Here is a 25,998-nt window from a genome sequence, read left to right as displayed (position 1 = left end):
ACTTTTGTTAAATATACCCAACCTTTCTCCTCCTTCCCCCCTCACATAGATTCCAAATGTTCTGGGAAATTACTGCCATCTAACTCAAAGCTTACTTTATGTGTAGCATTTTCAGTAAAGTAATATACAATTAAATAACACACTCAACTAGACTCAGGCTGTATCTATGTTTGCTCACAATGTACATGGATATAGCTATTGAATGTGCTGACATACTTTCTCCCTCTCCCAGGCTGTACACGGTGCACTAAAATTCAATGGTTCTGTTTCCAGAAGTCTTCAGTCTAACTAGTCATAGGCAATTTGGCTTGGATAAGCTGAAAAGTACCCAAATCAATACTAATTTGGATATTTTCAGACTTATTCAAACTGCATCAAAAATCCCATCAGTCTAAAGCAGCCTAATCACAGAAGCCCAAAAATGATTCAGACATGATTTGGCTGATTTGATTCATTATTGCAAGGAACTGCCAAATAGCTGATCCTGATAATCAGCTATTTGGCAGCTCTTTAAATGCCTCTTACTCCACTCAAACCTTTCCCAGGCAGCGGAGGCTCAATCTCTGCTGCCTGAGAAGGATTGAGGTGGGGTGGGATGGGGTGAGGGAAGAGCCATCAAAGAGCTGACCCTAACAAATCAGCTTTGGGGGGGAGGTTCTTTAAATGGCTGTTCTAAGATCCTTCCCAGGCAGCAAAGTATCAATCTCTGCTGCCTAGGAAGGGTCTGGAGGGGGGAGCTGGGATCAGGTGGGGCGGCGCAGGGTCCCACACAGCCCTCTGAGACTGCAGAGAGCCTTCTCTCTGCAGTTTCATAAGGCTGTGCCCCCCCCCCCAGGCTTAAAAGGACTGCCAAACATTTTTTTCTCTGGGGCAGGATCCTGGTGGGGTCTTTTCCTCTCTGCAGCTTCAGAAGTCTGAATAGGGGGAAGGTTTAAAGAGCCCACCAAACACCTCTGCCTTTGGGTGAACTGTTTGATGGCATCTTTTCCCCTGGCATAGCCTTCTGAGGCTGCCGAGAGCCTTCTCTCTTCAGCTGCAAAGGCTGTGTGAAGGGAAGGTTTAAAGAGTACACTAAACACTCTCCTTTTGAGTGAGCTGCTTGTGACAGGGTCCTTTCCCTCCACCCAGCCTGGGTTGTCTGGGAAGAGCTGGCTGGGGGCATTTAAAGGGACCTATGCCTCTTTAAATATCCCCTCAGCTGCCAAATAGTTCATCCCAGCGAGGTTTCACCTTGGTGCAGGATAAGTTGTTTGGTGGCTAATCTAGTTAAATTGGTTCAGGTTTCCCCGAATCGGACAAACTTTAACTGGTCAACCAATTTGTCCAATTCAAATTGTACTGGACCAGAAAACCCAAATCTGTGAAGTACTGATTTTTTTTCTGGGTGCAGATCCCTAAATCTAACTCCAGTTTGGTATAGCATCTAATTGCACAAACATTTTTGCTTGTTCTCTCCGTCACGTCAGGATTCTACTAAGGTTTTATTCTGGCTTAGAATCATAATTTGTGGGGAGAAAGAAAACTTCAGTTTGCCCAAGTACTAATTAATCAGATGCCAAAATCACTTTCCAAAATAACATTTGGTCTACCCTATAGTTTTGTTTCTTTTCCCTCTAGGAATAACACATTCAAAATTTCATTGGAACTAAAGAACTGTTGAGCCTGCATACCTGAAGTAAAAAAAGCCCTCATCCTTGTCATCCTTCATTTTGGTACAGCCAAATGTTGTAACCTTAAAAAGAGATTTAAAGCATATAAATATTTAAATACTTTGACTTTGAAACAGTTATAGATAAGCTATATATCAAAACAAGATTGCAAAGAAAACTAAGCTAAAGCTAAGAACCCCATAAAGATAGTCCAACATGAGCTACTCAATTATTGTCATCACTCTTACTTCAAAAGTCTTTGATTTTCACATAACAAATGCATTGCCTCAAAAAATATGTGCCAGGGAAGAAATACAAATGTATTTATTTGATTTTATAAGTCTGAACTGATTATTTTTATTCTATGATATTGTATCTGAGTAAGTGGTCCTCATGGTCCAATCATTGTGAAATTCGGAGGGGAGTCAGGGAAGAGCCTCCTGGAGATACCCTGAAAATCTGGAGGCTGTACCTGCCCCCCAGGCCTTGGGAAAGGCAGGAATGCCAGAATTCCCATTAAAGTCAATGGCACCATTGACTTTAATGGGTGCCGAATCCATCCAGATCTGGCTCCTGGTGCAGAAGCCTACTTGGAAGCTTTTCTCTGCAGTTGGCCTGCAATCGTGCAGTCCTGTTTGAGACAGTACAGAAGCCATGAAGATGAAAACACATTGCTCTTATGAAGAGACACAATGAACTCTGTTAAAACAGATGTCACTTCTTGCTTAAAACCCACATGCTTTGACAAATGCTGTATAGCTGTGGTCCCCAACCTTTTTATCACCGGGGACCACTCACCAGGGACCACTCAACGCCTTTTACTGAGGCCCGGTAGGGGGGGGGTAGTTTACTCCTCTACTCTCAACCACTGCCCTAATGCTCTCTGATCGCTATGGTAATGTTTAAACATCCCTTCAAAATAAGATACAGATACGCCACAACAATGAACATAAGGAACATTTTATTTTCATGGAAATTTTAACTCATGACAATGACAAATCAGTGGGAACCCTGAGCTTGTTTCTCTGCAACGAGACAGTCCCATCTGGGAGTGATGGGAGACAATGACACCCGAAGTGTGTTGTAAAGGGCCGGGGGGGATGAAGTAAAGGGCTGGGGGGATGAAGTAAAGGGCCGGGGGGGGTGGAAGGCGTCCTACGTGGCCCACCTCCAATTAGTCGAATGACCACATGTGTTCCGCAGCCCACAGGTTGGTGATCGCTACTGTATAGAACAGGGACTCTCTACTGTGATTATTCTTCTTGTGATCTGGAACTCTATAGCTTAATGTACAAATAAAACTACTGTGTGTACTCCCCTGAGTTCATATATCTGAGTGTGTTAACTCTATGTTCTTTTCGGGTCATGGAATTACAATTGCAAATTCCTTGTACTTGCATGTTAACTTCCATGATGTGTGACTCTTGGAAGCATCTATCCCTACTACACTCTTTGCAGCTACATTTGTGACACACCGTATTATAACATATCTTTCATTTTGGATATCTGCTATCACATTTGAAAAACTATCCAGTACTGTGTAGTGAGCTTACTCCGTGAAAAAAGGAGCCCTGTAAAGTTTAAGCAGGACCTACATGCCAGTCATCAGTAAATCATTTACTCCATTCTGTAAAATACCAATATTGCATGTTACTTACATTTGATAACTGGGTTTCACTATTGTCCCCTTCCCATATTTTCATAGAAATTCTTCCAGAATTTATATTTTTAATAATGTTATCATCTTCAGAAATAACACTGACCATGAAATCTGTTGGAAAAATAGAGGAAAAGATGTTTATCCCCTCATGAAGTTCCATTTAATATTTCAAAAAACATGGTTGCAATTACTTTTAACTGATATTCATTGAGAAGGCTCCCGTGCTGTCACACATGGGTACTGTGCATGTGTGGGCTGGCTGTGGAAGAGTTCTGAAAAGCACACAGAATACTCATCTCCTCCCACATCAAATGTACCTGCCTTTTCCAGGAGGAAATAACAAGGAATAGATTCTCAAAGTTCCTTGATGTCACAACATGAAAGTGTATTACCATGTCCCAGAAGAATGCTCACAGAACAGCAGGAAGAAGGGATGTTTGATTGCAATGGTGACCACGCAATGAACATCAATTACAAGTCAGTGCAGCCATATTTTCATTGTTGTGGTCACAGTGCAGTCCCACATGGGAGAGGAGAGAGCTAACTTATCCTGTAGGATGATAGGTGAAAAAAAGAAGGCAACTCTTTATTTGCTGTGATTCTTAAACTTCCTCAAATATGTTCTAAACAATACTGAATTCTGCCACAGATACATAACCCCTGAGAGACCATCCATAGTCTGGAAAGCTACTAGTCCAGAACAACTCCCTGGAATAGTGCTTACATTGAGGAACTACACAGGAAATTTCTGCCTCAAGCTTCTGTGTAATTTTGATGAGCACTTTGTTATATAACTGGAAGTCTTTCATTAAGAATATTCTGGAGGGTCCTCCATAACATTGCCAGGTTCAGAATGAACTCCATAAGCATATCCAAGTGATCTGTTGGATCACATTCACAAGTGATAGAAGGGTTAACTTCTGACAGAGCTATTTGTAATAAAACTAATGGTTTCCATGTTGAGGAATAAACAGGAATATCATGGACGGTAGGAGGTGTTTTGTGGAGCTCAGTGTCACATCTGCCAAGATCCCCATGGATGTGGTACCAGATTAATTCCCTCCATCTATGGCCCAAAATGAGGATAAGACTAAGCATACCAAAGGGAAGAAGGGGATCCCATCTTTAAGCTGAAGCTTTGCCCTTCTTGCCAGAGAAATATTGTAATGTCAGGCTGAAGAGCTGGAATTGGCAAGGCCTTGAGGAGCTTTAGAATCAATCAAGACACCTTCCTTTTTTTTTTAAAGAATAATGGTATAAAAGAGAAAAAATAGTCTATCCTCCTTTCTGCCTCCAAAATAAAGTTCTTTCATTAATTTCCCTTACATAAAAAGAATTTTAAAGAGTTTGAGAAACAGAATTCCACAGCAGAAGAGAAAAAGTTGAGGGAAACCGCTCCCTGATCCCACAATGAGCCTGGAAAAAGGTAGGAAAATTCATTGCAAAGGTATGCAGAGCACTCCAACTTTTAGAAGTTTCTTCTGTGCTGAGCCTGTGCCTGTGCAGTACCCATGTGAGATTGCATGATCACAATGATGACCTGAAACTTTTGGGAATAAAAGTGTTTCCTAAACAGACACCCAAAATGATTGGCTTGTTAATTTTAGAAATAAAACATTTTTTAGCTTTTTTATTCTTCTGAAAATAGGAGTAACTTCTCCCACAGCAAGATTTTTAAAAATAAATTATGAATAGGAAAAGAAACTTCTCAAAGACTAAATTAGATCATCCTACACTTCACCATGATTCAAATCTCTCATGTACCTGCAGGAAAGAGTCATGTTGATAGATTCATATCAATGGCTGAAAGATTATTAAAACTAAGTTTGGCTCATTGAAGGGGGTTGCATACTCACTTTACAATATATGTAATGATGGAGATGTAACAGTGCAATTCTAAGCAGAGTCAATACCCTAGTAAGTTGATGGGCTGCCTACAATGTAACTTCATAAAGTTCCCAAAAAATATTAAAATAATCTCTCCATATGTCTTTAAAAAGAATCAACAAAATTTTCTCTAAAACTAGAAAAAAAAGTTAAAGGGCAGGATGAATGGAACTCCAACTGCCCAATGAAAGCAGACAAACTAACAAACCACACTGGTAAACCCCTTGGGGGCAGCTGGATCAACAAACCATTAGTATTTACCAGGAAAGGTACTTCCAGCTGCAAAGCTAACTTTCTTGTCATACTTGACATTCAAGAATACAGGTTTATCCGGGTCCGGAAGAACGTTTAACTTGATTACTGGGCACTCTAACATAGTCTTGTTGTATGTTGCTTGAAGCTGCAGCACATGCTCTCCTCTGAAACAAACTGTAGTAGTTAAACTCCAATACTTCTCCTGAAATATTTCAACAACTCCAAATAGTAGTTTTTCAATTATATTTTAATACTGGAAAGAAAAACATTCTCCAACAATTTTATATATATCATATTATCCTATTGACACTTTGAAACATATTTGATTTCTGGGAACCTTTTTGTGAAGTAGCTCTATATTGCTTTCCCTCTTCCCAAACTGAAGCACAAAAATCTCATGTAAGAACACTGAACAGGTGTACATGTTACTTTTCACTCTTGTTGTTGTTGTTATGTGCGAAGTCGTGTCCGACCAATCGCGACCCCATGGACAATGATCCTCCAGGCCTTCCTGTCCTCTACCATTCCCTGGAGTCCATTTAAGGTTGCACCTACTGCTTCAGTGACTCCATCCAGCCACCTCATTCTCTGTCGTCCCCTTCTTCTTCTGCCCTCGATTGCTCCCAACATTAGGCTCTTCTCCTGGGAGTCCTTCCTTCTCATGAGGTGGCCAAAATATTTGAGTTTCATCTTCAGGATCTGGCCTTCTAAAGAGCAGTCAGGGCTGATCTCCTCTAGGACTGACCGGTTTGTTCGCCTTGCAGTCCAAGGGACTCGCAAGAGTCTTCTCCAGCACCAGAGTTCAAAAGCCTCAATTCTTTGACGCTCGGCCTTCCTTATGGTCCAACTTTCGCAGCCATACATTGCAACTGGGAAGACCATAGCCTTGACTAAACGCACTTTTGTTGGCAGGGTGATGTCTCTGCTTTTTAGGATGCTGTCTAGATTTGCCATAGCTTTCCTCCCCAGGAGCAAGCGTCTTTTAATTTCTTTGCTGCAGTCCCCATCTGCAGTGATCTTGGAGCCCAGGAAAATAAAATCTGTCACTATCTCCATTTCTTCCCCTTCTATTTGCCAGGAATTGAGAGGGCTGGATGCCATCTTTGTTTTCTTGATGTTGAGTTTCAAGCCAACTTTTGCACTCTCCTCCTTCACCCGCATCAACAGGCTCTTTAGTTCCTCTTCACTTTCTGCCATTAGAGTGGTATCATCTGCATATCTGAGGTTGTTGATATTTCTCCCTGCAATCTTGATCCCAATTTGTGACTCCTCTAATCCCGCATTTCTCATGATGTGCTCTGCATACAAGTTAAATAGGCAAGGCGACAGTATACAGCCTTGCCAAACTCCTTTCTCAATTTTGAACCAGTCAGTGATTCCATGTTCAGTTCTCACTGTTGCTTCTTGACCTGCATATAAATTTCTCAAGAGACAAATAAGATGCTCTGGTATTCCCATCTCTTTAAGAACTTGCCACAATTTGTTGTGTTGCACACAATCAAAGGCTTTAGCATAGTCAATGAAGCAGAAGTAGACGTTCTTCTGGTACTCCCTAGCTTTCTCCATGATCCAGCGTATGTTGGCAATTTGATCTCTAGTTCCTCTGCCTCTTCGAAACCCTGCCTGTACTTCTGGAAGTTCTCGGTCCACATATTGCTGGAGCCTAGCTTGTAGGATTTTGAGCATAACTTTGCTAGCATGAGAAATTAGTGCAATGGTGCGGTAGTTTGAACATTCTTTGGCATTGCCCTTCTTTAGGATTGGAATGTAAACTGACCTTTTCCAATCCTGTGGCCATTGTTGAGTTTTCCAAATTTGCTGGCATATTGAGTGTAGCACTTTTACTGCATCGTCCTTTAAGATTTTGAATAGTTCAACTGGAATGCTGTCACCACCACTAGCTTTATTGTTACTCAGACTTCCTAAGGCCCATTTGACTTCACATTCCAGGATGTCTGGCTCCAGGTCAGTAACTACCCCATTGTGGTTATCAGGGATGTTAAGCTCGCTCTTGTATAGTTCTTCTGTATAATTTTGCCACCTTTGTTTAATCTCTTCTGCTTCTGTGAGGTCCCTACCATTTTGGTCCCTTATCATACCCATCTTTGCATGAAACGTTCTCTTCATATCTCCAATTTTCTTGAAAAGATCTCTGGTCCTCCCGATTCTATTATTTTCTTCTATTTGTTTGCACTGTTCATTTAAGAAGGCATTCTTATCTCTTCTAGCTTTTCTCTGGAATTCTGCATTCAGTTGGGTGTATCTTTCTCTTTCTCCCTTGCCTTTCACTTCCCTTCTCTCCTTAGCTATTTGTAAAGCTTCCTCAGACAGCCATTTTGATTTCTTGCATTTCTTTTTCTTTGGGATGGTTTTAGTTGCTACCTCTTGTACAATGTTGCGAACCTCCATCCATAGTTCTTCAGGCACTCTGTCTATCAGATCTAATTCCTTAAATCTATTTGTCACCTCCACTGTGTATTCGTCGGGGATATGATTTAGTTCATACTTGAGTGGCCTAGTGCTTTTCCCTACTTTTTTCAATTTAAGCCTAAATTTTGCAACAAGAAGCTCATGATCTGAACCACAATCAGCTCCTGGTCTTGTTTTTATTGACTGGATAGAACTTTTCCATCTTTGGCTGCAGAGCACATAGTCAATCTGATTTCTGTGTTGACCGTCTGGTGATGTCCATGTGTAGAGTCGTCTCTTGGGTTGCTGGAAAAGTGTGTTTGCTATGACCATTGTATTCTCTTGACAAAATTCTACCAGCCTGTGCCCTGCTTCATTTTGTACTCCAAGGCCAAACTTGCCTGTTATCCCGGTTATCTTTTGGCTTCCTACTTTAGCATTCCAATCCCCCATGATGATAAGCACATCATTTTTGGGCGTTGCTTCTAGAAGGTGTTGTAGGGCTTCATAGAACTGATCAACTTCATCCTCTTCAGCAGCAGTGGTTGGGGCGTAGACCTGGATCACTGTGATGTTGAATGGTTTGCCTTGGATTCGAACTGAGATCATTCTGTCATTTTGGGGATTGTATCCCAAGACTGCTTTTCCTACTCTCTTATTGATTATGAAGGCTACTCCATTTCTTCTGCGAGATTCTTGTCCACAGTAGTATACCTGATGGTCATCTGAATTAAATTCACCCATTCCTGTCCATTTTAGTTCACTGATTCCTAAAATGTCGATGTTCAGTCTTGTCATTTCTTGTTTAACCACGTCCAGCTTGCCTTGATTCATGGATCTGACGTTCCAGGTTCCTATGGAATAAAAATCTTTACAGCATCGGACTGTCTTTTCGCCACCAGTTACTTCCACAACTGAGCGTCCTTTCGGCTTTGGCCCAGCCGCTTCATTCATTCTGGCGCTACTCGTACTAGCCGTCTGCTCATCCCCAGTAGCATATTGGACACCTTCCGACCTGAGGGGCTCATCTTCCAGCGTCATATCGTTATGCCTATTGGAACTGTCCATAGAGTTTTCATGGCAAAGATACTGGAGTGGTTTGCCATTTCCTTCTCCAGTGGATCACCTTTTGTCAGAGCTCTCAGCTATGACCTGTCCGTCTTGGGTGGCCCTGCACGGCATAGCTCATAGCTTCACTGAACTACGCAAGCCCCCTTGCCACAACAAGGCAGCGATCCTTGAAGGGGGACTTTTCACTCTTAGTAACCATAAATGTCTAGTATTACTATGGTAAAGTAAATGACTGAATTATGTTGAGGAAAACCTAAATTTACCATCAAATCTCCCAGAATCTCATCCAGCTCAACTTCTTTCTCCTTTTTCACCCCTTATCTGTGAAAGACTGATCCCATTTTTGTGTTCAAACTCACAGCCTGAAAACATATTCCAATGAGGCATGGATCATGGAACAGATACATACCAAGGGTGTTCAAGCTACAATTTCTGTCAGGGGTGTCTATATAAATTAGTTCCCATGCTTGTACAGAATGGAAGTTCTTACACATAGCTTTCAAGATTATAAGAAAAAAAATCAGCCCAGATTTTTGAGTTATTAGTATGTATATATGTAAATGCATCCTATTCTAACTAGACAGTTTCCTCTACTAGATCTATCAGATAGCTACCATCTCTCCGTGTGTTACACACCCTTCTCCTATGAAGATTCCAAGCAGTTGGCCAATATTTAAGGTGAAATATCCAAAGCTGGTAACAATCAGAGACAATAAATCAACAGCTGTATGGGAAACTTGCGGAAGAGAAATTGTGATTTTTGAGGAATCAGTGACATGTCTATTTTTCCTTCCGCTCTGTCTTTGAATCACAATGATACGTATTATGTTAAGTGAGACATATGTTTCCTAAATTCCACGTAATACAATTGTATGACATTAAAGAGTGACCATTGGAGGTCTTATCTCTTTGCTAATGAAATTGAAGATGCTGATAACACATCTGCCCTCATCACTAATTACTTTCATTGGTCTGTTTGTCATGTTACTAATACTGATTGCAGCAAATATTAAGATGACACAGAAGATGCAATTGTTGGGGGAAGACAAAAAAGCAACTATGCCATTTGTAACTATTTGTTTCCCCACTTGATAGTGCTATATTTCAATGTGTGCTAGCAAAGACAATTAGAAAACATCAGAATAAGCCAAAAGAAGCCATTGTTTGTACAGAAGCAAATCTGGGAAGGCAAATATCAACACAAATCTTTTTGGTGACAAGATCGGTATGTAATTATACTAACTGGTTCCAATCAGTTACATATTTTCTCAGTCAGACTCACCTTACTCTTTCCCTCCCCTTTTTGAACTCTGAACAAGATGATTAGTGGCCAAACAGAGAGAGGGAAGGAGCCATTACAAAAAAACCCAATTTTTAATCAATAAAATAAAATATTATGATATCTCTGACATATCAGAAGACTCAAAAGAGAGTCTTTGGATCCAGCCCATTCTAATAAATATGAGAGCATTTGATATTTCACAACATTAAGTATTTTAAGTCACTTACCTAGGAGCATGAACGTTAAGAACTCCCAAATTTGCTCTACCATTTAGATCTGTTTTATACACCTGATTTGAAGGAGTGATCTGTAAAAAAAAGCCCCCTCTCTTAATAACAGAGACACACTGATAACAGTTTACCTTCATCATAAAAATGAGGATGGATGGATAGATGGATAGATGGATAGATGGATAGATGGATAGATGGATAGATAGATATAACTGACTGGGTACAAATTCCACAGTATCATAATGCTTATGCTGGGAACAACACTCTGGAAATCAGTAGGTAATGAATCCATGTGCTTTCAGCACTTTTCCACTAAAATCAGGGGGTATACTTAACTAACATAATAGCAGCCCTGTTATGCCACCCCTTCCTTGTTAATCTTTTCTCTAAAAAGTCCAGACATTTTAGTCTTTCTTCAGAGGAAAGGTCTTCTAGTTCCTTAATAATCCTGGTTGCCTTCCTTAGAACCTTTTCTAGGTCTGCAATATCCTTCTTGAGATTCACTGAACTGCACTCAGTATGCCAAATGAGGCTGTGTTATAGTTCAATACAAAGGCATTACAATACTGGCCATTTTATTCTCAGTCCCTTTTCTAACATTCCCCAGCATGGAGTTAGTTTGTTTCCACTGCTGCTACACACTAAATCAATACTGAGTTATCCACTACAATCCCACAATGTCTTTCGTCTCAGGATATTTAGTTAGTTGTTTGTTTGTTGTTGTTCTGATGAGTGCAGAACTTTATTGCCCACTCACCCAATTGAGAGAAATTCTCCTGGAGTTTATCACAGTGTCCATTGGTTTTTACCATTAATTTTGCCATGACAATTATTTATTTATTTGTTTGTTTATTTATTTATTTATTTACCGCCCTCCCTGGAGGCTCAGGGCGGTTATGCTTATCCCATTTTCAGGTGATTTCTAAAGACACTAGGGCCCAAGCCTGTTGCATTCAGGAATACAACATGGGCTAGACTAGGGGGGGGGTGCGGAGTGGAAGAACTCTGCGGATGGAGTCTCCCTCCTCCTGGAGCTGGAAAGGCTGCAGGCAGCTGTTAGGGAACTCACCCTTTAGGTGCAGCTCTCATGCTGCAGCCTCCAAGCCACAGAGGGAAGTGGAAGGAGGAGGGGGTAGTCAGGGGTGGGGGATAGAAGGCGACTGGCTGGCAGCTGGACAGACAGACCAGTTGGAGGAGGGATCACTCTTGTTCACAGGTTTGTTAATCTTCTCAAAGAATTTCAAACAGGTGTCAGGCAAAATTTCCCTTTGCAGAAGCCATGCTGTTTTTCTCATTCTGTGTTAACAACAGTTTTTGCTAGTTTACCTGGAGCAGATGTTAGGCTGTCTGCCCTGTAATTTCTTAGATCCTCTTCAGAGAGTACACAGGCTGATTTTAGTGATAGGTTACATATACTGGAAGTGAGATCAACAATTTCATATCTGAGTTCCTTAAGAACTCTCAGGTGTAGTCATCTGGTTCTAGAAAGTTACTTGTTTTGAATTTGCCCAGTAGTCATGGACCTTCATCTCTCATTAACTCAATCTGACTCAGACACCCTTTCCAAAATAGTGACTCTGGCATGGTTACTTGCCCCATATTTTCCATGATGAAAAGAGATGCAAAGAATTCATTCAAGTTCTCTCCTATCTTGCCGTCTTCCTTAAGCACTCTTTTTTGCTCATTGGCTCCAGCTAAAAATGTACTCCAGTCAACAAAGTAGCACAAACAAGCTGAAGATCACTTTCCCAAATATGCCTTTATTATATGGGCAGAAGAACCTGCTGGCTACTATATGCTCCCTCAAAAGCCTCTGTTGCAAAACAATCTCAATAAGAGACACACAAAACACCTGGATTTTAATCTCTGTGTAAATTGCTAATATACATTTATTTTATCCCTGTTAATTTTAGTACATTAACATTTTAAAAATACATTTAATAGATATCTTGTATGATAGCACAGTCTAGATCAGACAATTCAGAAGATTTTTTAACAGTGAAATGTTCAGCTCATAGAAATTTACCTTTATGATGTCTGATTTTACAAAACTGATCTTGACATTTGGTTCAGAAGATGGGTTATCCCACTGATCACAGAGCTGGAGTATAAGGGGTTGTGACAGCTCTTTGTCATTAATCACTGACATAGACTGGGAAAAGGAAGAAATTACTATTAAAGACTATGGCAGCTGTACATATACAATAATTGTTAGCTATTTCATCATATACTGACTGAGGAAGAACTAGTTACAAAGAACTATGTTCATGTTCTCTAATACAAATTGGATTTTATAACCTGCTTTTCACTACCTGAAAGAGTCTCAAAGCAACTGCCTTCCCTTAGTCTCCCTACAACTGACACCCTGTGAGGTAGTGAGACTGAGAGAGCTCTAAGAGAAACTGCTCTGTGAAAACATCTCTAACAGGACTGTGACTAGACCTCCACATGAAGCCAGTTGCATATGGAGGAGCAGAGAATCAAACCCTGCTCTCCAGATTGGAAGCCACCACTCTTAACCACTACACCAACATTTACTTTCATGCATATTTTACCTATTCTTTATATCCCATCTATGTCCGAGAGAATGTTAATAAAAAGCTGATAATAAGATCCCACAATTCATATTTTCCTCAAAATTTCACAAAACTTCGACACTCTAATCAGATGACGCTGACTTACTTCACCTAAATCTGTCCAATCCATAAGAATCAATTTTGTTGGAGGTCCTGCAATCACATTTAACCTCAAGAAGTGAGAAAATTCATGCCAAGCAAAACACAGTTCTTTGACCCCAGGATGACCTGGTTTAAACCTGATGCCTTTAACACAGAATATTTGTTTATCTGCCTATAAAGAAAAAGAAAAGAAATTGGATCTTATTAAAACTCATGTGAGTAAATTATTTGATAGTGAGGGTAAGTGTAAAACTTACATACATTTCATTACCACTCTCTGTTAACATGTGTCTTATTCTGTTGGCCCATGACTACAATTATTATTATGTTTCATTACATGTATATATTTTTCCTATGTAGAACAAAATTAGCAACATAACGTTTAGCCCTCTGTTGATTTTTTACGTTTTTATTCCTCCATTCATCCAAGGAGTTAATTGAAAAACATCCTCCTGCCTTAACTGAGTCTTCCTCAGAAATAAGAAAAATGAATATAGAATCAGTATATTCTTTCCTTTAAATTTGTCCACAGCACAAGAACACAACGCAGATGCAGGGAAGAAGGGAGACACTGGGGGCCGTTCTGCATTCGTCCAAAATAGCACAATGGTTACTAACTGAAATCGCTACAGTTTTGCTGTTATGCACAACATCGTTGACAATCTGCAACACTCCTGAAACCGATCCGCAAAAAGCCCTTTGTTGTAGCACTTTCAGGGAAATCCCAAAAAGTGGATTCACCCTCCGGAAAGCGCTACACTCCTGCAACCAATCTGCAACACTAGCGGGAAAGTTCTGTGCGTTACCATTGTTGCGGTTTCTGCAAAGTCCCTCCCTCTGGCTCTCTCCTCTGATCTTCCGGCGAAGCGATCGCCATTTTTTTTTCTCCGAGCGAGCGAAGATCAAAACACCGGCAAGCCTTCGTTTACCCAGCGAGGCTTCACCGGCTGCAGTCCCTCTGTTTAAAGTTACCAAGCTCAAGCAACACAGAGGCCCGTTTGCTGGTTTATTTTCCCTTTATTTTTCACACTGTTTTCGGCCGAAAATTGCGCCCGTGAAGGGGGGGGAATTTTTTTTTTAACTCGGGGGGAGTGTGGCAACGATGAAACGGCAGCTCAAACACTACCTGCTAGCTGGATGGGTCTCTCCGTTGCAACGAATCAACGCATATTCGTTGCAACGGGTGTGTGTGTGTTTTAAAAAAAAACCTTCCTTAAAGGGAAAGGGGCTGTTTGGGAGCACGATAACGGCCGCCCATTGGCTGCTTGACGGCCAGGGGCGGGACACAGCTCAGCAATAGCGCTTCCTGGCTAGCGATTTTTGCCGAGACCGGAACCCTGTGGGAAACGATAGAAAAACAACTGGATTCCACTACAAAGGCAGGTATGCATAACGACGAATTCCACTATTTAAAATGGCGATTTTTCGTTCCACAAACAATTTGCAACATGGATCCCGGTGCGGAATGGCCCTGAGGATTAGTGAATGCATCACTGGGTCCACAAGAAAAATAAGTCAAGAGCTAAAGGCATCTTAGAATCTATGGGAAGAGATAATAGGGCAGAATGCTGCTGAGAAAGCTGCAATATTGGACTGAAAATTATACATGGGACAAGAATGGCAAGGGGTAAGCTGGCATCAGAAACTCTCCATCTGTAAAGGTTACAGATACTATAATTACTGGTGAATAAGAACAGAAGATCAAGAAAATGGATAAGACTGTTGAATCAGTCCAAATTTATAGGGCCAAAAGAGGCAATTAAGGAACAAGGTAAATAGTTCAAAGAAACTGGTAACATAAATGCTAAAATCATGTCAAAAACAATAAGATGTAGATTTTAAGCTGAGAGGGAACTTACAGAACTGCATAATTAGAAATTAGCCAAAAATTTGTATTTTCTGGGTTTAGAATATACACATTGGTAGCTCATAGTTCACCTTCAGTACAAGGCCAGTGTTATGACTTTGAATTCAACCAGTTCCTAGAACCTTCTGTGCTGGCAAAATGTTCCAAGGGAAGATCTCAATTATGAATCCAATAATAAAAGAAACACAGGGAAGTAGCCCTTCAAAAGCCTCATCATTGTTCCAACATGATGTCCTCTTCCTCTATGTGTGCATGTGTGTGTGTGAATGCCAGTTAGTTGATGGACGGAGGTGAATATATGACTAAACTTGCTCTACACACCTTCCAAGTATAGTATAATGCTGCTTTATGGAAATAAATTTTATAAATGAGGATTATTAGAAATTACCTGCCAAACAGTTTTCAGATCTGTCTTATCCAGATTGTTCCCAGAAATTCCCAAAGAATTCACAGAAGATGGTGTCAGGTTTTGAATCTGGTTTCCATGCTGATCTGTAATCATTACCTCTTTTAAAAAAAGAGTTAAAATTTAGAATATTGTGAAATGTATAGCATTTATTTATCTAGCAGTTCCTCCAAGGAGTTTAGCTCTCCCCTCCCAATATTTTTCCTCAAAACTCTGTGAGGTCATTTAGACTGAGATTGGAGCCTGGGTCTCCCAGATCCCAGTCTAACACACACTACACTATTCTGGCTCCCTTCATATGCATACTTATTGCAAAATAGATTGATTAACCACATAATGAAATGGCTTTACAAACAACTTTACAAATATCAACACATACTCGCTAGTAGTATACTTGTAGCTATTAAGTTATATTTATTTGACAAATAACATACTTGTATTTATCTATTATTTTATTATTCTATTTATTCCATTTTTATGCAACCTTTCCCCAAAGTCTCCGAGTAGCTTACAGGTTAAAACTATAGAATACATAACAATTCATAAAATCATTAAACCCCTTAAAACTATAAATCCTAAAATAACAACTTGCTGCATGCTTTACCACTATTCTAAGGGTGGAAAGAAGGGGGTTTTATGCCTTTCCAGCAATGTTCTAATTGGATAAGTTCTCAGCTCTGGAGGCCAGCAAATTGATGGTCCCTGTCCACCTTAACCATAGGCCTGGTGGAACAGCTATGTCTTGCAAGTCCTATGGAATAGTTTGAGGCCCCACAGGGCTCTGATGTCATTTGGCAAAGCATTTCACCAGGCTGGGCCCTGGCCCTGGTTGAGGCAAGTTTTATTTCATTAAGGACAGGGACCTGAGGCAGAGTCTAATCACTATGGCATAGTATTCTTGGGAGGACAGAGTGGGAGAGCTGGGGTCCTGCAGACACGAGGGTCACAGACCGTAGCATCTAGCCACTCAACAAGCAGAATCTTTAAATCAATTATAGAAATGAAAGACTGGCAAATATCAGACAGAGCACCAGGGACGCTCTCAAATTTCAAAAAAAGTACAAGAAATCAACACTGATCCAGAATTTAATACACAGGAAGATGCAAATTTCTCATTAAATAAACTATTCCTTTGCACAATAAAATCAGAGTCCTTTAAGACCAACAAAGATTTATTCAAGGAGTGAGCCTTCACGTGCAAGCACTCTTCGTCAGACTAAGAACTGACCACCATAACAGTAGGAATATATATAGTCTGACGAAGAGTGCTTGCACTCGAAAGCTCACGCCTTGAATAAATCTTTGTTGGTCTTAAAGGTGCTACTTCAGACCAACACGGCTACTCATTTGAAATTATTCCTTTGCAGTATACCATTCTATTAGTTTTCAATGTATGAATATCTTTGGTGAAGCTGTCTTGAAAAAATCAGTCAACACATTAATTTAGAATAAAGAAATAAACTTAAATATCTTGCCATATATGTTAGAAATGCAAAGAACTGCAAGTTTCCTGTGTTATACAAGTAGTTGTGATGATTTGAACTCATGCTAGTGTATCTTTCCTTAAAAAGTAAAAACTTCTGTGTACACCTCCTTAAAAACAAATTATACTGAACAAAGCAGAAATAACTTGTGCCCAAAGAACAGGACTTATTTTGAATGAATATGCTGAGTTCTGGTTTGCACATCTTCTAGGAACAAGAATGCAAATAAAATAGGAGTAGGAAACAGAGTATGAAGTAATTTTAAAAGACAAATTAAATCAGACTTCAATAACAAGAATAACAAAACTCTGCCCAGAACTGGATAGTATGCATGACTTGGGATGATTCACCCACCCATCTGCCACCAAGGTCATATGCAACACAGACATAGCCAAGTAATTAAATGGACAGCAATCTATCACACCGGCTGCTGCTGTAACCATGTTATAATCCAGGTGCCATCACATTATGCTTATTTGTAGGTATGGAGTAGTAGATAACAGTTTTGAAAAGTACAGGTACTTGCCAATTTCAGCTTGCAGTTTTTCACCCATTTGTAATACGTTTGATCCTTTTAGTTTGCATTTAATATGCCTTGCCTCATCAGGAAGTGGCCTAAGGCATAAATAATGACAGATTACTTGATATATCAAAAGCTATTTAGAATATGTGAATTCTGACTGATCTAATATTTTTTACTATTTGGCACAGTGTGTATCTCTACAATAGATTGGGTTCAAACATCCTCAAAAAGAATAGAACACATTTCCTGTCATCCTCCAAGGACAGATTGGGATGCAGCAGGCACCTGACACTTGAGCAAGAAATACATAAAGAAAAGAGATCCCCTTCCATGAATTGAACTGCTTTCTACTCACACAAGATCCAACCCATAATGTTATTGCAGTATACCTATTTTAAAGCTGTGAACGTTTTAACATATGTTTAATAATATTCACATTGCTCACTGGCCAATGATAACAAAAATACATTCTTATTGTTCTAACCATTCACTCTCAACCAGGGTTACTAGTAACCCTAGGTAACCTCTTTCATAATGGAAGTTCATAGTCTGATGAAGAGTGCTTGCACTTGGAAGCTCATGCCTTGAATAAATCTTTGTTGGTCTTAAAGGTGCCACTGGACTCTAATTTTGTTGTACTACCTCAGACCCACATGGCTACCCACTTGAATCTATAGTAACCCCAGGGTTACTCCAGAGCCACAGAGGTCACTCCAGTTGGGAGGGGGGATTTAATTTTAAAAAAAAACTTATATATATTTTAAAAATTTTACTAACCAGGGGAGGAATACAGATAGAGTAGCTTTCTGCTCATCTGTCTGGTCTGCAGTAGTTGAATGAGAAAGAAGAACTGAATCTTCCATTCCCACCTCCCTTCAGAATTTCTTCTCCAAGCCCCACTGGCAGAAGGCAGTTGCAAGCAAAGGGATTCAGGCATTACATCAAAATCGCAAGATGTCATAGTCCTGCTATATACCAATTGATCAGACTACACCTGGAATGCTGCGCCCAATTCTGGAGTCCTCACTTCAAAAAGGATGCAGACAAAATATACAGGGTGCAGAGGAGAGCGATGAGGATCGGGGCCAAACTCTATAAAGAAAGGCTAAGAGACTTTGGAATGTTCAGCCTGGCAAAGAGGAGGTTGAGAGGGGACATGATTGCTCTCTTTAAGTATTTGAAAGGTTGTCACTTGGAGAAGGGTCGGGAGTAGAGAAGGGTAGGGTGTAGTTCCTGTTGGCAGCAGAGGATAAGACCTACAGTAATGGGTTTAAACTATGTGTAGAACGTTACTGGGTAGATATCAGGAAAAACTGTTTTCAGAGTCAGAGTAGTTCAGCAGTAGAATTGGCTGTCTGTGGTGAGCTCCCTATCACTGAAGGTCTTTAAGCAGCAATTGGACAGATATAAAAGAGTGCTTTAGGCTGATCCTGCATTGAGCAGGGTGTTGGACTAGATGGCCTGTATAGGCCCTTCCAACTCTATGATTCGATGTTCAAGAAGAAGACTGTGTCCAATATCACAGAGTCCTTCAAAGAAGCCCTTTGCTCCTGGGAAACTGATTTTTAGTCTGGAGATGAACTGTAATTCCAGGGGAACCAGTGCAAGGACTGTGCACAGCCTGCACAAGGATTCCTTTCTTCCCAGGTTTCCCCTTGCCCTGTCAATCATTTCTGACCCTAGGAAAGTATTTTCTCAGGTCTTGCTAGGATTGCCAACCTCTGGGTGGCACCTGGGAATTTCCCAAAGTTAAAAGTGATCTTACCGGCCAACATTTTATGAAGCCCCGAGAATTTATCCATTTTACGCATGCTTGGAATGGTATGCTTATATTTGGACTTGCTATCAAGGTTGTTTAACTGCCACAACTCTCCCTGGAGAGTTTTATTGCTTAACAGCCTACAATTTGCTTCCCCCTCCCCCAATCACATCTAGCATACATCGCTTGTTAACTATCATTTAACTTCCTTCACGACATAAAAGTAGTAAAAAGCTGATAAGGAACTGGAGAGCCAAAGCAAAATATTACTCTTATTGAACAAATATTTTTTATTAGTGATGTACTACGCATTGTAAACATGTGACTTCTGGGGGCATGGCAGGGAAGTGTGGCTAGCTGGCATCACTTCTGGGGTTACTTGAAACCTGAAGAATTTTCAGGAGTTACTCCACAGTCAAAAGGTTGAGAAACACTGTTATAATCCATCATTAAATATCTTTTACAACTTCAAAATGTACAAACCTAACTATGAATGCACTTTCCAGAGATACATGGTCATCAAGAAATGTAACTAAACAATAGCGAACATCGTTTACAGAAGTTGGTACTTTTACATCAGGCAACAATCCTTTAAGCAGCTGTTCTCTACTAATCCTGGGAGTCCAATTTACCTAAAAACAAAAATAAATTCATTCAATTCAAATTTTGAAGTCAAATTTTGGGGGGGAACCCCCCCTCCTGAGTTTTTGGAAAAAAATCAAATATATGTAATACTGTCCTATCAAACCTAAACTAATACTACTGCTTTAATAACATAAAATGCATCATCAAAATATAATTTCTAAGTACTTTAAAATATCAAATCACACTAATGCATCTTGGATTTAAGAGCTGTATGTCTCCAAAACATGCTTCCCTATCTTTAAAAGCATGTCAATCATTTGAACAGAGAACATACTTCAAAACAGTTTTCAATTTTCCAGCTGGACAGACAAAAAAGAAAAAAAAAGGTTGGAGGTAGGGAAAGAAAATAGTACATTTAGCCTCCTATCTGGTGGAATGAGCTCCCCGAGGAAATCAGAGCCCTGACGGAGCTCTTCTGCCCGGTTTATGGTTGATGTCAATTAGAAACCATATTATAATAACTATATCCAGCTCTCCCTCCCTTCCCCCCTCATCCTATGACATCTGTAAGCCAATAATTACATGCTATCAGTGCTGACAACTGCTTTTTAGCCATGTTTTAAAAACTTTATATTGTTTTATAGTTATTGTTTATTGTTAAGAATTGTAAGCCAATCTTGTTGTTCACCACCCGAGACAGCAAGTCCAAGAGGGGCGGTAGGTAATCTAGATAAATATAATAAATCAATAAAAGATAAAAACTCAGTTTTCCCCTTAATTTTTCCTGTTTTCTTCTGGGCCTTTAAATTTCTACTTAGCCTTGGGAAGGAGGTCCATGGTTGGCCCCCCCCTGTTCTGGCTGTCCCATTCCCATCTATGCTCCAAATTTATCTCAGGGCAGTTGATCTTGGAGTAGTTGTGTGGTTGCAGCCTTTCCAAGCTGTTCTCCCCATTCCCATCTAGCAACAGTACGTAAATATCCCAGCATGTTTCCCACAGTCCCCTACTTGTTACGTATAATTTACAACTTGGCCAAAATGTGTATCCTTCAAATCTTAGATTAGAGCCATGAACACATAAGGCAGATTTGTTCTGCAAACCTGAGAAAATCTTCAGGTTTACAGAAAAATCTAAAATCTTTAATAATAGAAATCCCTATGTGTTGGCAGATTATCCTCCAATAATAAAAACAGTGCTTGTAGTTTTAAGAAATGAATGTCACTGAGATCCTAGTGACTATTAAGTGTTTGTAGGTAACCACAAAATGCATATCTCATATTTTCTTGAAAAACAGATTTTTGGTTTGTAATTTTCAAACTGTGAGTAGAAGTCACTGCCACAGAATATTCAGTGGCTTGCAAAAGTATTCACCCAGTTGCTGTTTGTCCTGTTTTATTATATTACAATCTGGAACAAAGTTTGGTTGGGTGGTCGTTCAGCTCCCGTTTTCCCCTGGGCTACCAGCAGCTGAACCTGAGAAACAAGAATGAGCTAATGGAACAAAAGCCTATCACGCTTTTCAGGATGGACTTGATATTAGCTCAAGAGCCCTCAGGACTGGAGGATCAGAACAGCATCTCACCAGCTGGCTACAAGGACCCCACATATTCACTAGTGTTGAACAACCAAGAATATCAGTAGTGATTGTGACTGCCATCTAGTGGCCATGTGGGCATACAACAACATTCTCTATTGAGAATCCCCATCAATGAAATTAAAGCCACTTTAATTTACAATCCTAGCCTATGGATATTTGGAGAAAGACCTGAACTTTTATGCTACAAGTAAATAACTGGCTACAATTTAATATGTGATGGCCCATTCCCTGCTGGCCTGAAATGCAGGTGATCTCCCGTGTTGTCCAAGAGACACTGGCTGGGCTTGGCCTTGTACTGGCCTTGGAGCTGGTAGAGTTCCCAGCTGTGCTGCTATCAGTGCTGGCTGGTGGCCAAGAGTACAGTGAAGTAATATTACCAGCTTCAGTCAGAAGATGGAACACACACAGGCTGTCCAAGGGTCAAAGCAGACAGAAATCAAACAAAGTTGTAGGACCATCCAGCTCAGGAACAGGCAGGAGATCATGTGGGGCAGCCTAGGTAACAGGCTCATATATTGAACCTAGACTGAGCACTCAGTGCCTCAGCCTCAAATAGGCATGGCCAGAGCATGAGGAATCACACATGGAATATAGGCCTTTCAGTCCTCATCCTGTAAAGACTCAAGTATGTCTTCCAGTCCTTGAGGGTACTGAGTAGCCAGCCAGACACTTCATTGCCTGAGACTTAGGTCCTGTCTCTGCTGCTATTGCTTGAGAGATTTGCCATTCCCCTGTGACTCACTTCTTGGATGGTGCTTGGCTGAGGCTCCTCTTCCTCATCACCAGCCTCCATGGGCTGACTCCTGGCATAATCTCTCCCTGAAATAAGAAGAACCTTGCTGCTACATTCTACCACCAGTAATCTACTTATGGATGTGGAGGCTATTCCTTAGAGTTCCCCTAACTGGAGGAAGATCAGAAAATTAGCTTCTGAAGACACAGGTGGAAGTTGGTTGGAGGTGGTTGAAGTGGGGAGGGGACTTTGTATAATTTGTATACTTTCTACTGTCTACCATTAGAATAATTGCTGACTGCTGTGAAGGAAGGAGGTAAAATTTGGTGGTGGAAGGGTGAAAATGTTCTTCAGGTATAGTAGATTTGTGATGGACAGGAGGGGTCAGGAGTGGAGAGCCTGCTCTCCATCAACTACACTGGCTACCAGTTGAATTCCAGATCAAGTTCAAGGTGTGGGTTTTAACCTTTAAGGCCATATGTGGTCTAGACTCTGCATACCTGTGGAATCACCTCTCTGAAAATGTCCTCTGAAGAGCCCTATGATCAACAAATTTGCTCATGGTCCTTGGCCCCAAAGAAGTGTGCTTAACCTCAACCAGTGCCAAGGCCTTCTTGGCCCTGGAAACAGCCAGCAGAGTTAGGGTCTTTTGGAATTGTCAGGGTTCTCAAGGGCCTGAAAATGGTGCTCTTCCACCAGGCGTATGGTTGAGTCCAATTCAGCACACACAAAAACATCAACACTGCCCTCCCTATAAGCCAAACAAACAAATCAATCTCTGGTAGACTTGAAAAGGTTTTCCTCAAGAATTGCCCTGTATTTGGCACCATCTATCTTTCCTTCAAACCTGACCTGTTCTCCTGTCCTGGCTGATGAAAAACATCCCTGCAATATGAGGCTGCCACCATGTTTCACTATGGGAATGTTCTTGATGTGATGGGAAGTGTTGGGTTTGCCCCATACATGGAGTTTCCCATGCTGGCTAAAAAGTTCAATTTGTGACTCATTACCTTCTTTCATGGGTTTAGAGAATCCACCACATGTAGTTGTGCAAACTCCAAACGTATTATTGATTTCTTTAAGCAATAGCTTTTTTCTGGCCATCATCCTATAAAGCCCCTCTCTGAGGATTATATGGTTTAAAGTGGTCCTCTGGAGAGATACTCCATCTCTGCTGATGATTTTTGCAGCTCCTTCAGTGTTATCCTTAGTGTCTTTTTTGCATCTCTAATTTATGCCCTCATTGCCCAGTCAGTGAGTTTGGGAGGGTGGCCTTCTCATGACAGGCTAGTCATTCTTGCTATTTTGTTATAATGGATTTAATGGTGCTCCATGGGATATTCAAAATTTGGGATATTTATTTATAACCCATCTCTGATCTATACCTCTCCACAACTTTGTATCTCACCTGTATCTCACTAACTGGGGGACAAATACTTTCGCACAGTCATAATTTGTGCTTTCTTTATCTTGAGTACTTTTTGTGTCACAATAAAAATATTTTGCACTTCAAAGTGGTAGGCATGTTGCAAGAATCAAAGGGTGCTTAACCCCCAAACCCAATTTGATTCCAGACTATAGTGTGACAAAACAAGACAAACACCAAGGGTGTGTGTGTGTGTGTGTGTGTGTGTGTCTGTGTGTGTGTGTATACTTTTGCAGGTCATTGCAGTGATAGACATTATCTAAGATTATTTTACAGTATAATTAGAAAAATTCATGGAATACATGCCCAACCATGAATATAAGCAATGATGGCTGAATTAATTGCTATACTCAGAAGCATTATATGTATTAATATAACTGCTGCAAGGTTGCAGCAGAGGGAGGTTTTGGCCTCTATGCCTTTACTATGGACTTACAGGACTTTTGGTTGTCCATGGAAATAAAATTAAAAAATAATTCAGAATTCTAAGTGCTGTTCATCATTTCTGAAAAGTAACCTTTACCCTGTATTACCTGAAAAATACCTACCTTAATTTTTTCAGCCAAAGCTGGTGTTATTATGATTTCTTTTTCAATCTCATCATACATTTGGAAGACAAGATTTTGCATCACGTCACCTGCAACCCAGCTAATTTCATCCTGGTGCTTGACCTGAGTAGCTTTTTCCCCTTCCATACTAAAAACTTGTAGTTTTGCAACACGACTGCTGGGACGCAATTTAATAGTCTTTTCCACTGGTGGCACATCTTTGCAACTCTAATGATAAACAAGGGGAAAGTTAATAAAATAATAGGATGTCTGATAACTGGGAGATATACTTATACAAACTGGGACCTGCCCAGAACTGTGAGAGGCAAGAAGAGAATCTAGCAACCCTTCTCTAAAATCTCCTTCTCCGGGATTTTATAGACTCAGTGGGATAATAAGCTGACTACCACCATTTTTTCTTCAAGTAGTCTTAAACTTCATGCTCAGTCACCATTAGGCAATTTTTTAATCCAGCTAATGTATGATACCATATTTTTCTGCATACATGTGAAGTCGTTTAAGTATGTAGAGCCCTCTACCATATCTGCAAGAAGCCTAGTTGGCTATCTGCTTTTATGATTGCCTGTTTTTATTATTGGCACTACTCAGGTTTCCATTTGATAGTGATTACTCAATTTCAGCTCTAATCTCTCAAAACATTGTACAACAATTTTGACATAGTATCTGCCAACCTGTGTGTGTGTGTGTGTGGCTTCTGTCTCAACACAAAAAAATAATGAAATTGAGATATGAATGTCACCCACAGTCTATACAAGATGACTGTATAATGTTTGCTGCCTTAACATCCCTCAGATGATAAAAATGAATTCCTTTGGTGGTTAATAATGTGGTAAAATGATGATTTATGGCCCTTGTTTTTACCATGGGAAATGAGGTGTTTACAATGGTGGCATGGTTCGTAAGCTACTAGATCCCAGAAAGGAGTTAACCTCTATCCTGCTTTTATACTACTCCATCCCTTTCTCTTTACTCTCGACAGCAGCCACAGACATAACACAGTTGCAGTCTGACAGCCTGTGATCGAGGTAGGGATGAAGCAGCAGAACAAAGCTTGAGTACAGTGGCGCCTTTAAATCCTATTAAGTTTTATTTAAGATATATATGCTTTCATGTACATGCATACTTCTTCAGCCTATGATCAGCTCACTTTAAAAATTTCGAATCTGCTCCTCAGTCAGCTTGGAGATGTTCTGCACATTCACCAAGATAGAGCAGAATACAGAAACATAAAACTGTCACTTTAAACTTGAAGTCTCCATCAGCTACTTGCTCTCAGGCCACACTTTTGTCTTTTGGATGGCTCCCTACTTTTTTCCTATACTTTAGTAAGCGTGATTCAAACACTAGACAGTTTCACTTCAATTTCAGAAAAAGAAAAAAATCTTTAAATATATAAACAAACCATAGATACAGGAGTAAACAAAAAGTACTGTTGAATAGCACAGGACTATAAATGTATGAGCAACATATAAATCAAATAAATTGTCAAAGGTTTCACAGCTGGAGTCAATTGGTTGTTGTGTGTATTCTGGGCTGTGTGGTCATGGTCTGTAGGAATGTGATTGTCATGCAGCTCTGTACTAGATGTTATAGATTCAGGTGAAAAGCAAACTAAAGTCCTAGGAGCTATCGGGCTCTAATGTTTTCCTGTTTCCCCTTCCTCCCTTTGCTTCATCTGGCTCTCAGCACACAATAGTCTCTTCCTAGGAAGTAGAAAGTGTCCTTCATGTACTATCTCCTATTCTGCATGTTATGGCTTTAGTGAGTAGTTCTGGCTGTCTTTTGGCCATTAGGTATATAAATGTAGATTTCACTTTGTTCTAGCTGTCCTTTGAAGATAAAAGCCCTTCTGCTATGGGAATAGCAAATGGCTGGAAAATGGGAGGGTGTGTGTGTCTATATGTACCTTAAGACTGTTCAAGTTAGTC

At 40.3% G+C, this 25,998-nt stretch overlaps 1 protein-coding gene across 2 annotated transcripts in view; it reads right to left on the bottom strand.

Moving 5' to 3' along the window:
* The window catches only part of SMCHD1 (structural maintenance of chromosomes flexible hinge domain containing 1), a 90,691-nt gene that overhangs the window by 26,471 nt on the left and 38,222 nt on the right, over nucleotides 1–25,998 (bottom strand). For both annotated transcript variants that reach the window (XM_077352659.1, XM_077352658.1), the window contains exons 25-34: nucleotides 24,050–24,277; nucleotides 19,644–19,792; nucleotides 17,405–17,493; nucleotides 15,377–15,495; nucleotides 13,126–13,293; nucleotides 12,470–12,595; nucleotides 10,441–10,520; nucleotides 5,458–5,615; nucleotides 3,308–3,420; nucleotides 1,671–1,732 (exon numbers count right to left, since the gene is read on the bottom strand). In XM_077352659.1, the coding sequence (XP_077208774.1) occupies nucleotides 1,671–1,732; nucleotides 3,308–3,420; nucleotides 5,458–5,615; nucleotides 10,441–10,520; nucleotides 12,470–12,595; nucleotides 13,126–13,293; nucleotides 15,377–15,495; nucleotides 17,405–17,493; nucleotides 19,644–19,792; nucleotides 24,050–24,277 (1,292 nt within the window). The remainder of the gene's footprint in view (nucleotides 1–1,670; nucleotides 1,733–3,307; nucleotides 3,421–5,457; nucleotides 5,616–10,440; nucleotides 10,521–12,469; nucleotides 12,596–13,125; nucleotides 13,294–15,376; nucleotides 15,496–17,404; nucleotides 17,494–19,643; nucleotides 19,793–24,049; nucleotides 24,278–25,998) is intronic.

Source organism: Paroedura picta, chromosome 9 (assembly GCF_049243985.1).
Source record: "Paroedura picta isolate Pp20150507F chromosome 9, Ppicta_v3.0, whole genome shotgun sequence".
NCBI classification, from domain to species: Eukaryota; Metazoa; Chordata; class Lepidosauria; order Squamata; family Gekkonidae; genus Paroedura; species Paroedura picta.
Note: the sequence above shows the minus strand (reverse complement) of the source record. Positions and strands in the feature narration are given on the sequence as shown.